Source organism: Oncorhynchus kisutch, linkage group LG18, assembly GCF_002021735.2.
Source record: "Oncorhynchus kisutch isolate 150728-3 linkage group LG18, Okis_V2, whole genome shotgun sequence".
NCBI classification, from domain to species: domain Eukaryota; kingdom Metazoa; phylum Chordata; class Actinopteri; order Salmoniformes; family Salmonidae; genus Oncorhynchus; species Oncorhynchus kisutch.
In genome coordinates this window covers 46,933,687-46,946,233 of record NC_034191.2, presented here as the reverse complement: position 1 = coordinate 46,946,233, position 12,547 = coordinate 46,933,687, and the positions used below count along the sequence as shown (strand labels likewise).

Here is a 12,547-nt window from a genome sequence, read left to right as displayed (position 1 = left end):
ACCACCTCAGTCACCGGCTTCATCAATAAGTGCATTGAGGACGTCATCCCCACAGTGACCGTACGTACATATCCCAACCAGAAGCCAACCAGAAGCCATGGATTACAGGCAACATCTGCACTGAGCTAGAGCTGCTGCTTTCAAGGAGCAGGACACTAATCCGGACACTTATATGAAATCCTGCTATGCCCTCAGACAAACCATCAAACGGCCAAAGTGTCAATACAGGACTAAGACTGAAACCTACTACTTTTTACAGCCCTCCATAGCCCCCAATGCAATACACTGTAATACATATTGGGTTGTTGATATACTTTTTTTTCTAACTGTCTCCGCTAAGTGGGTTTGGGAAATACTCAGTAGGGTCTTTACTAACCACATATGTTTTGTTTTTGAGGGGGACCGTGCTGCATTGCCTGCTGCTGGCTTTTCTCTGCCCCCTATTTGGTTAGTAGAGACCCTACTGAGTATTTCCCATCCCACTTAGCTGATACAGGTAGTAAAGTTTTTTTCTCTACATCCCAATATTCTCAACATACCAGTGTCAACATTGTATTTTTTTAAACATATGTTTAAATCCGTTTTCATAAATTCCTAATTGCCTTTCTTGATGCCAAAATAAAAGCGGCCAATAATTAAATTGCAATATCCTTTTAATCAGCTAATGATATTACAACGGTATTCAAGTGCTGGCTTTTATTTTGAAGGTTTTGTCATAGGAAAATGATGTCATAATTTGTGCTGCTGGCAGAATAGTAGTGCAGAGGTTAGAAAAGGGAAACAATACAGTAAATTTCGGTTTTCAAACGGTCTTTGCTGGCAAATCGATTGTTGTTACAATTTATAGGGCGGTTATCTGGTCACTAGCTAGCTGTTGTGTATCCTTGCTGATTTAGCTAGTGATCAATCCCGGGAAGACCTCATAGCCTGTCAGCTGGCTAGCTAACGTTAGCTTGGTTATGTGTAACATTTTCGACGTTGATTATTTATTTTTCTATTTAGCTAGAATAATTTGTTAACCTCTTGCAAATTATTCTCCAGGGCTGGGTTTCCTGAAAAGCATCGTAGTACTAATATAATATTTTGTCCATTTTAGTTTCAATTGAATTAATACGATTTTAGTGCTACAATGCTTTTGGGAAATCCAGCTCCGGTTTGAATATAATTCTCCTATTGGGTGTTGTTACTTGTTTGTTTAGGTTGTCGTCATCATGGCAGACCCTTGGAAAGAGTGCATGGACCACTGCCTTGAGGTGACCAAAGAGGCTGGGAAGGTGAGAAAACAGCATTATACCCTACTAGCTAGGTTACAGTGAATAATATTACGTTATGTCAGGGATCATCAACTAGATTCCGATTTTTTTCTTGACCGGGTAGTCGGGGCCATAACATAATTACAAATAATTTGTAGACTGCAAATTGACCGCAAGAACCCCAAACAGATAGAATATTATACTAAATAATAATAATTTCAAACCTCGCTTACATTTGTACACGATCACATAAAGTCCTTTCAGAAAGTATTTATACCCCTTGATTCATTCCACATGTTGTTGTGTTACAGCCTGAATTCAAAATATACATTTTTTAATCACCCATCTACACACAATACCCCATAATGACAAAGTGAAAACATGTTTTTTTAGAAATGTTCGCAAATGTATTGAATATGAAATACAGAAATAACTCATTTACATAAGTATTCAGACCACTGAGTCAATACTTTGTAGAAGCACCTTTGGCAGTGATTACAACTGAGTCTTTATGGGTAAATCTCTAAGTTTTCCACACCTGGATTGTGCAATATTTACCCATTTTAGTTTTTTTCAAAATTCTTCAAGCTCTGTAAAATCGGTTGTTGATCAATGCTACACAACCATTTGCAGGTCTTCCCATAGATTTTCAAGTAGTTTTAATGTGTTTTTTTAGTTATGTGTTTTTGTTTGATTTGCCTCAAACATAACACTTTGTACAGTATTACTTGTGTGCCTTGTTGCAAACACGATGCATGTTTTGGAATATTTGTATTCTGTATTCTACCAGTAGGTGCCCTACTTTGCAAGGCAATGGAAAATCTCCCTGGTCTTTGTGGTTGAATCTGTGTTTGAAATTCACTTGTCGACTGAGGGACCGTGCAGATAATTGTATGTGTTGGGTAAAGAGACGAGGTAGTCATTCAAAAATCATGTTAAACACTATTATTGCACACAGTGACTCCATACACATCTTAACTCCTGAACTTATTTAGTCTTGCCATAAAGCGGTTGAATACTTATTGACTCAAGACTTTTCAGCTTTTCATTTTTAATTAATTTGTAAATATTAAAAAAAATATAATTTCACTATGTATTATGTGAAGGCCAGTGACCAAGTGACCAAGGCCAGTGACCAAAGAAAATCTATATTTAATCCATTTTAAATTCAGGCTGTAACACAACAAAATGTGAAAAAGTCAAGGGGTGTGAATACTTTCACTCTATTATGCATGGGAATACTTTGGAACAGATGTCCTAAATTAAAATCACTTGGAGCTGATTTGCTTGTTTTTACAAGAATTGTACAAGAATTTCCATTATTTATTTTTTTGCCTAGAAAACTTGGGGGGCCAAATAAAATCACCTGCGGACCAAATTCAGCCCGTGGGAAACCTGCCTTAAGGTCTATCAATGCCTTGTAGTCTATCTTACTCTCATCAGGGTGCTGTGCTTATATAAACCATTATAATGAAAACATTTCAGTAGTGAAACAGTGATCTGTCATCGCCCAAGTGGGTGCTACAAATTGGTGGTGGAAGAGGCGAGTTTCCCGCCTTACTATGTAAAGCGCTTTGAGCACCTACTCTACTGTATGTATAGTTGAAGTAGGAAGTTTACATTTAAACTCAGTTTTTTACAATTCCTGACACTTAATCTTACAAAAAATTCCCTGTCTTAGGTCAGTTAGGATCACCACTTTATTTTAAGAAGGTGAAATGTCAGAATAATAGTAGAGTGACTTATTTCAGCTTTTATTTCTTTCATCACATTCCCAGTGGGTCAGACGTTTACATACACAATTAGTATTTGGTAGCATTGCCTTTAAATGGTTTAACTTGGGTCAAACGTTTCAGGGAGCCTTCCACAAGCTTCCCACAATAAGTTGGGTGAATTTTGGCCTATTCCTTCTGACAGAGCTGGTGTAACTGAGTCAGGTTTGTAGGCCTCCTTGCTCGCACACGCTTTTTCAGTTCTGCCCACAAATTTCTATGGGCTTGAGGTCACAGCTTTGTGATGGCCACTCTAATACCTTGACTTTGTTGTCTTTAAGCCATTTTGCCACAACTTTGGAAGTATGCTTGGGGTCATTGTCAATTTGGAAGACCCATTTGCGACCAAGCGTTAACTTCCTGACTGATGTCTTGAGATGTTGCGTCAAGATATCCACATAAATTTTCCTCCCTCATGATGCCATCTATTTTGTGAAGTGCACCAGTCCCTCCTGCAGCAAAGCACCCCCACAACATGATGCTGCCACACCTGTGCTTCACGCTGGGATGGTGTTCTTCGGCTTGCAAGCCCGTTTTCCTTCAAACATAACAATGTTCATTATGGCCAAACAGTTCTATTTTTGTTTCATCAGACCAGAGGACCTTTCTCTAAAAGGTACGATCTTTGTCCCCATGTGGGGCGGCAGGGTAGCCTAGTGGTTAGAGTGTTGGAGTAGCAACCGGAAGGTTGCAGGCTCAAATCCCTGAGCTGACAAGGTACAAATCTGTCATTCTGCCCCTGAACAGGCAGTTAACCCACCGTTCCTAGGCCGTCATTGAAAATAAGAATTTGTTCTTAACTGACTTGCCTAGTTAAATAAAGGTAAAATAAAAAATAAAATAAAAATGTGCAGTTGCAAACCGTAGTCTGGAATTTTTAGAGTTTTGGAGCAGTGGCTTCTTCCTTGCTGAGTGGCCTGTCAGGTTATGTCGATATAGGACTCGTTTTTACTGTGGATATAGATACCTTTATACCTGTTTCCTCCAGCATCTTCACAAGTTCTAGGATTGATTTGTACTTTTTTGTTGTTGTACCCGCTCCCAAGGACTATGCGCTCTCCGCCGTGGCCGACGTAAGACATTTAAACGTGTTGTCAGGAAAACAATCTCTCACTCAACATCAACAAAACAAAGGAGATGACCGTGGACTTCAGGAAACAGCAGAGAGAGCACCCCCCTATCCATGAAGGGACAGTAGTGGAGAAGGTGGAAAGTAAAAAAATAAAAAATTATCCTCGGCGTACACATCACAGACAAAATGAAATGGTCCACATACACAGACAGTGTGAGGAAGAAGGCGCAACAGCGCCTCTTCAACCTCAGGAGGCTGAAGAAATGTGGCTTGTCACCTAAAACCCTCACAAACCTTTGCAGGTGCACAATTGAGAGCATCCTGTCGGGCCGTATCACCGCCTGGTACGGCAACTGCAGAGGCTCTCCAGAGGGTGGTGCGGTCTGCACAACGCATCCACCAGGGGCAAACTACCTGCCCTCCAGGACACCTACAGCACCTGATGTCACAGTTAGGCCAAAAAGATCATCAAGGACAACAACCACCCGAGCCACTGCCTGTTCACCTCGCTACCATCCAGAAGGCGAGGTCCGTACAGGTGCATCAAACCTGGGACAGAAAGACGGCTTCCATCTCAAAGCCATCGGACTGTTAAACAGCCATCATTAAGACAGAGAGGCTCTGCTGCCTACTTACAGATTTGAAATCATTGGCCACTTTAATAAATGGAACACTAGTCACTTTAATAATGTCACTTTAATAATGTTTACATATCTTGCATTACTCATTTCGTATGTATATACTGTATTTTACAACATCTATTGCATCTTGCCTATGCTGCTCTGTCATTACTCATCCATATATTTACATATTTTTATTCCATTCCTTTACTTAGATTTGTGCATATTAGGTAGTTGTTGTGGAATTGTTAGATTAATTGTTGCACTGTCGGAACTAGAAGCACAAGCATTTCACTACACTCGCAATAACATATGCTAACCAATAAAATTTGATTCAAACAATTGTTATTATTATCATCCCTATTTAATCCCTCATGTGACTAGCTGGCTGACACTCTCTCTTTCTCATCTCTCTCTGTCAGATGATCCAAGAAGCGTTGCAGAAGGACATCTCCATCATGCAGAAGAGCTCTCCTGTGGACCTGGTCACTGAGACCGACCAGAAGGTGGAGCAACTCATCATCTCCTCCATCAAGGAGAAGTTCCCCACACACAGGTACAGTAGCTCACTGCAGATCTTTAAAGCCTGAACCACCACTCATCATAATTTGCTGCTTTCGAGAGTCTATTTCTTTACATTGTTCCCAGCATACTTTGGTCAAATGCATAACTAAAATGCTTGAAATTGATTTAGCTTGCGTGGTATAATGGAACCCAATTCATGAGTCCCAAAAGTGCACATTTTGCCCACTTTGCATGCAGGTCAAGCTAAATCAAGCACACCTCAATTATTTGCATTTGATCCAGGTCTGGTTCCTAAGTGCCTGAAAGGTGTGGTACTGTGCTTCTGTCGCTGATATTCATTATCCACCATCTTCTCTTGAATTCTTCTTTCACCAGTTTTATAGGTGAAGAGTCTGTAGCGGCGGGAGCAACCAGCAACCTAACTGATAATCCCACCTGGATCATCGACCCCATTGATGGGACCACCAACTTTGTCCACAGGTGCTGCACAATGTTACAGTTCTGTATTGCAAACATGCCCCCTTTTATAGCCTAACATATGATCTAATGTCCTCATAACCAAAGAAGCTATAGCCTCCTACATCAATAATGTTTTTTTTGTTGGCATAGGTAGCTTCATATTAAAATGGCTATTTTGAACAAGATTTTTCCTGGAGTGACCTCAAGGATTTTAATAGAAATTGATTTTTATGTGCTTAGTTCCTCTAGGAGTTCACTTATTTAATACCTTAACACATTTTCTCTTTTCTTTTACCTCAGATTCCCCTTTGTCTCTATGTCGATTGGTTTTGCTGTGAAGAAAGAGGTAAAGGTTTTCTGTGTTTGGCAATGTCATGAGATTTATAAGACAGTAATAACTGAGTAGCAGGAACTCAGCAGGTTTTGACTTTACATTTTAAGTCAACCTTCTCTATGCTATGTCTTTGACTCAGATAGAGTTTGGCATTGTCTACAGCTGCCAAGAGGGCAAGATGTACACAGCACGGAAGGGGAAAGGGTCATTCTGTAATGGAGAACCCATCAAAGTGTCTGGGCAGGAAGGTATGTTGTATAGCCTTGTCTGTCTGGCTGAGCCAATTGAGATAATATCAACTAGGTAGTCATTCACCAAGTACCAAACATCAGGGCTGGTATTCATAAAGCATTCTAGAGATGGAGTGCTGATCTAGGGTCTGGTCCCCCCGTCCATGTAATCTTCGTCATTATGATCTAAAAGGTCAGTTAAACTGATCCTACATCATCATTTCTCTTAATTTGAGCGTTGTGCCTTCAAAATGGTCTGTCATAACAGCTATTAGGAATCAATTGATCATGATAACACGAGGAAGATATACAGATCAATTGTATCTCATTTTATTGTATGAGAATTAGCTTGGTTAGCGTTATGCTAGTTTGTTGTGTAATGATTCAATGAGTAGTCATAACTCATGACACTCTCTGTGTAGACATCACCAAGTCCTTGGTCCTGACAGAGATGGGCTTTAAGAAGGATTCAGAGCACTTCAAAACCATGATGGGCAACATCGAGACTATCCTCACCATCCCTGTGCACGGGTAAACATTACTTCCCACACTCTCTGTTTAAACATCATCTCAATATTGTGAGCTTGTAATGCTTCAAACATTAATAAGGCCACAGAAAGAGAGATGTTGTATTATAATAACTTCTGCTAAATGGTATAAATTTTTATCCAAATCGACTTACATACATATGCATCAAAGGTGCAAGTGCCATGCTCTACCCATTGAGCCACACGTGATGATGTTTGACTTACAGTGGTTTAGATATGTATGAGGCTAACAAGCAAATGTTGCTCCCGTAGCATCCGCTCACCGGGTAGTGCGGCAGTCAACATGTGCCTGGTGGCATGCGGAGCGGCTGATGCCTACTACCACATGGGCATACACTGCTGGGACATGGCTGGAGGAGCTGCCATCATTAGAGAGGCTGGGGGTGTCATCATGGACATCTCAGGTGATTCACTGTACATAGTTGTAACCATGATGTGGCGGGCTTCTGAAGAAGTGGTGTGGATTGTAGATGGTACATGATCAAGGCCTCCAAGTCCTGAGTAAATTATTTTATTGATCTTATTAATTATATTTTCACCATCTTAAAGTTCTCAATGAGGTTCAAATGAGTACTGGACACTTGCTATTACATGGATCTATTGTATTGTTGTCCTACCCAGGAGGCCCATTTGACCTGATGTCCAGGAGGCTGATCATTGCCAGCAGCAGAACCATCGCAGAGCGCATCTCCCAGGTGATAAAAGCATTCCCCGTAGGAAGGGACGACATCGAGGGATAGAGTACCATCACACACACATGCATGCACAGAGGGACTGACACATGGCTGCAGGTGCATGCGCACCCAGCAGAACATACATACACATGTTTAGATTAGTCAGGTCAAGATCCTCTCTGCGCCTTAATTGTTAAACTGGTGGTATTAACCTTTCTCTGAATGCACCTCAGTGGATTTGCGAAAACCTATCAATGAAGACCAACTTTATTCATTTAATTGACTGTTTGCCCCTCAAGGGCTTTGACTTGCATCTCATTTTTGGGGGGCATTTAAGTGAGAACAAGATTAGAAAATGTGGTCATTGTAGACCAAGACATTTTCTGTCTCAATCATACACCACATGGCCAAAGTATATGGACATACCTTCAAATTTGTGGATTTGTTTATTTTAGCCACACTCATTGCTGACAAGTGTTTAAAATCAAGCACACGGCCATGCAATCTCCATAGACAAACATTGGCAGTAAAATGGCCTTACTGAAGAGCTCAGTGACTTTCAACGTGGCACTGTCATAGGATTCCATCTTTCCAATGAGTTAGTTTGTCAGATTTATGCTCTGCTAGAGCTGCCCAGGTCAACTGTAATTGCTGTTATTGTGAAGTGGAAACGTCTTGGAGCAACAACGGCTCAGTCGCGAAGTGGTAGGCCGCACAAGCTCACAGAACAGGACCGCTGAAGCACGTAGCGCGTACAAATCATCTGTCTTCAGTTGCAACACTCACTACTGAGTTCCAAACTGCCTCTGGAAGCAACTTCAGCACAATAACTGTTTGTCAGGGGAGCATCATGAAATAGGTTTCCATGGCAGAGCAGCCACAACACTAGCTTCAGATCACCATGCGCAATGCCAAGCGTCGGCTAGAGTGGTGTAAAGCTCTCCTCCATTGGACTCTGGAGTAGTGGAAATGTGTTCTCTCGAGTGATGAATCACGCTTCACCATCTGTCAATCCGATGGACGAATCTGGGTTTTTCGGATTCCAGGATAACGCTACCTGCACCAATGCCTTATGCCAACTGTAACGTTTGGTGGAAGAGGAATAATGGTCTGTGGCTGTTTTTCATGGTTCGGGCTAGGCCCCTTAGTTCCAGTAAATGGAAATCTTAACGCTACAGCATACAATGACATTCTAGACAATTCTGTGCTTCCTGTTTCTGCATGACAATGCCCCCATGCACAAAGCGGGGTCCATACAGAAATGGTTTGTCGAGATGAGTGTGGACAAACTTGACTGGCCTGCACAGAGCCCTGACATCAACCCCATCGGAAACCTTTGGGATGAATTGGAATGCAGACTGCTAGTCCGGCCTAATCGCCCAACATCAGTGCATGACCTAACTAATGCTCTTGTAGCTGAATGGAAGCCAGTCCCTGCTGAAATGTTCTAACATCTAGTGGAAAGCCTTCCCAGCTGAGTGGAGGCTGTTATAGCATCAAAGAGGGAACAACTCCATATTAATGGCCATGATTTTGGAATGAAATGTTCAACAAGCAGGTTCTCCACATACTTTTGGTCATGTGTAAGTTGAAAATTTTAAGTAACTGTATTATAACTTGAACAAATAACACAAACCTTAGCAGTATATAGCTTCCTTGACTGATTTAGAATCTTGAGTTACAAAGACATCCATTGACTTTCCACAAAATATATAGGGAAATCTGTATTTATTTAGATCTGAATTGTAATGAATAATTTTCCTACTCTACTACAGTGCTAAATACTTTATATGTTATGTACTGTGAGGTATATTTATTTATTGCAGGTATTGGTATAATATGTTAATGCTTTCGCAAATAACTTGTTACCCACATGTATTATTTTACAAACCTCTCATATTTGGAGTGACCATACATTGAAGCCTCACTCCCAGAGAACATAACATGTTGGGTAACTACAGTGAGGCAAAAAAGTATTTAGTCAGCCACCAATTGTGCAAGTTCTCCCACTTAAAAAGATGAGAGAGGCCTGTAATTTTCATCATAGGTACACTTCCACTATGACAGACAAAATGAGAAAATCACATTGTAGGATTTTTAATGAATTTATTTGCAAATTATGGTGGAAAATAAGTATTTGGTCAATAACAAAAGTTTATCTTAATACTTTGTTATATACCTTTTGTTGGCAATGACAGAGGTCAAATGTTTTCTGTTAGTCTTGTAAGGTTTTCACACACTGTTGCTGGTATTTTGGCCCATTCCTATATGCAGATCTCCTCTAGAGGTTGTGATGTTTTGGGGCTGTTGCTGGGCAACACAGACTTTCAACTCCCTCCAAAGATTTTCTATGGGGTTGAGATCTGGAGACTGGCTAGGCCACTCCAGGACCTTGAAATGCTTCTTACGAAGCCACTCCTTCGTTTCCCGGGCGGTGTGTTTGGTATCATTGTCATGCTGAAAGACCCAGCCACGTTTCATCTTCAATGCCCTTGCTGATGGGAGGTTTTCACTCAAAATCTCACGATACATGGCCCCATTCATTCTTTCCTTTATACGGATCAGTCGTCCTGGTCCCTTTGCAGAAAAACAGCCCCAAAGCATGATGTTTCCACCCCCATGCTTCACAGTAGGTATGGTGTTCTTTGGATGCAACTCAGCATTCTTTGTCCTCCAAACACGAAGAGTTGAGTTTTTACCAAAAAGTTATATTTTGGTTTCATCTGACCATATGACATTCTCCCAATCTTCTTCTGGATCATCCAAATGCTCTCTAGCAAATTTCAGATGGGCCTGGACATGTACTGGCTTAAACAGGGGGACACGTCTGGCACTGCAGGATTTGAGTCCCTGGCGGCGTAGTGTGTTACTGATGGTAGGCTTTGTTATTTTGGTCCCAGCTCTCTGCAGGTCATTCACTAGGTCCCCTCCGTGTGGTTCTGTGATTTTTGCTCACCGTTCTTGTAATCACCCCCACGGGGTGAGATCTTGCGTGGAGCCCCAGATCGAGGGAGATTATCAGTGGTCTTGTATGTCTTCCATTTCCTAATAATTGCTCCCACAGTTGATTTCTTCAAACCAAGCTGCTTACCTATTGCAGATTCAGTCTTCCCAGCCTGGTGCAGGTCTACAATTTTGTTTCTGGTGTCCTTTGACAGCTCTTTGGTCTTGGCCATAGTGGAGTTCGGAGTGTGACTGTTTGAGGTTGTGGACAGGTGTCTTTTATACTGATAACAAGTTCAAACAGGTGCCATTAATACAGGTAACGAGTGGAGGACAGAGGAGCCTCTTAAAGAAGAAGTTACAGGTCTGTGAGAGCCAGAAATCTTGCTTGTTTGTTGGTGACCAAATACTTATTTTCCACCATAATTTGCAAATAAATTCATAAAAAATCCTACAATGTGATTTTCTGGATTATTTTCCAAATTTTGTCTGTCATAGTTGAAGTGTACCTATGATGAAAATTACAGGCTTCTCTCATCTTTTTAAGTGGGAGAACTTTCACAATTGGTGGCTGACTAAATACTTTTTTGCCCCACTGTACCTGACGTTAGCTTATAAGCCATAAAGAGTATTGCAGATATCTTACTATGAGTGTAGCTTTGTATGATTTAGTGACTAAATAAAGACATGTTTTGAGAAGTGATGTTCTGTAATGTTTTCTTAGGCTATATGAAGAGGGAAGTAAAAAGAAAAAGCAATTTCATTTCTATACTAATAATGATATTGCCACACATTTCTTTATGAATAACTGATGGATATAGTGTTTTTGTATTTTGTTCTATGTAGTCGCTGTTGTCTGTGCTAACAGCGAGGTGGAAAAAACAGAAATCGGTCATTTAAAAAAGCCAATGCCCAAACAGGAAAGTCACAAGAGATATGAGAATATATAGCAATGGTTCGTTTCACAGGGGAAGGCTAAGAATCACGTTGTCTGCCTGAACTGTCGCCTGATAAAAACAATTTGTTTTACAGACAACCTGAGGATAGAAGGTCTTGATCTCTTTGAAGTAGGTTTACATGTAATTATTTTGGAATGTTTTGTCAAGGGTCAATACATTATTTTATAAAGAACATACATTCACACCAACTGTTAGTGATGTCAATCTTCTTTGTGCACAGCAAACTGGGCATGTGTGTTTCGACATGCATGCAGTTGAGTTATCCAACGCTGTGTGTCTGAAGCAGTCTAAACATGGGCCCTACTAAATGTCCTCTAGAAAGAAGTACAAAACCCAGCAGCGTTGCAGTTCTTGTCACAAGCCAGCGTGCCCGGCACCTACTACCACACCCCGTCCAAAGGCACTTAAATATTTTGTTTATTCACCCTCTGAATGGCACACATACAAAATCCATGTCTCAATTGTCTCGAGGCTTAAAAAGCCTTCTTTAACCCGTCTCCTCCCTTTCATCAACATTGATTGAAGTGGATTTAACAAGTGACATCAATAAGGCATCACATGGATTCACCTTGTCAGTCTATGCCATGGAAAGAGCAGGTGAACACCTGTTTGTATACTTAGTTTATATATTACCATAGTAATACATACCATAATTGTAAAGTGTTGTAGATTGCTTATTTACTTTAAAGGGACAATAGCCTTCCACCTTTTCAAAAGCTAATATTTTGGGTTCGGATGGGGTTAGACAGTTTAACTAATTTCATGGGGCATTTGTAAGTTATATTATTAAAGAATCGGTGGCAATAATTAATTTAAAAGTCCAAAAATGTATGTATCAATGGCAGAGTTCCCCTTTTAATGGTGGATTCATGTAATTGTTTCTTCACAACTAGTGTGACAACCAGCACAGATCGTTTTGCATTCATGAAGATTGTTTATCACACAGTTGCAATTAGATATTAAAAGAATAGAGGCTTTACTTAGTTGTTTAAGCTTCTCCTCGTTTGTGTTTTGGGCATTCCAGTATAAATGATTCAATATTGTGTGTACTCCTCACGGAATGACTCTACTAGTTTTCATATAATAGAGCCTAATGCTCTGGAATTAGTGGAAATATTGTGTAATAAATGGTACCACAGTTTTGTACTATAGGGGCCA

General features: G+C 40.6%; 1 protein-coding gene across 2 annotated transcripts; it reads left to right on the top strand.

Moving 5' to 3' along the window:
* The first annotated feature begins 694 nt into the window (after positions 1-694).
* On the top strand, positions 695-9,514 carry LOC109909531 (inositol monophosphatase 1). 2 transcript variants are annotated; one of them, XM_020508545.2, is made up of 9 exons: positions 695-788; positions 1,200-1,274; positions 5,140-5,273; positions 5,618-5,722; positions 6,002-6,047; positions 6,175-6,283; positions 6,688-6,796; positions 7,066-7,217; positions 7,435-9,514. In XM_020508545.2, exons 2-9 carry the CDS (start codon positions 1,212-1,214, stop codon positions 7,551-7,553), a joined length of 837 nt encoding a protein of 278 aa, XP_020364134.1. In that variant the 5' UTR covers positions 695-788; positions 1,200-1,211; the 3' UTR covers positions 7,554-9,514. The 2 variants fall into 2 exon arrangements, with proteins under 2 accessions (XP_020364134.1, XP_031652120.1); XM_031796260.1 differs by having other exon boundaries at positions 728-766.
* The last annotated feature ends 3,033 nt before the right edge of the window (positions 9,515-12,547 follow it).

Bases quoted from the DNA above. Each gene is read 5' to 3' on its own strand.
- LOC109909531 (XM_020508545.2), top strand. From the start codon at position 1,212: ATGGCAGACCCTTGGAAAGAGTGCATGGACCACTGCCTTGAGGTGACC. The intron at 1,275-5,139 runs GTGAGAAAACAG...TCTCTCTGTCAG, and splicing joins TGACCAAAGAGGCTGGGAAG to ATGATCCAAGAAGCGTTGCA. The intron at 5,274-5,617 runs GTACAGTAGCTC...TTCTTTCACCAG, and splicing joins GAGAAGTTCCCCACACACAG to TTTTATAGGTGAAGAGTCTG.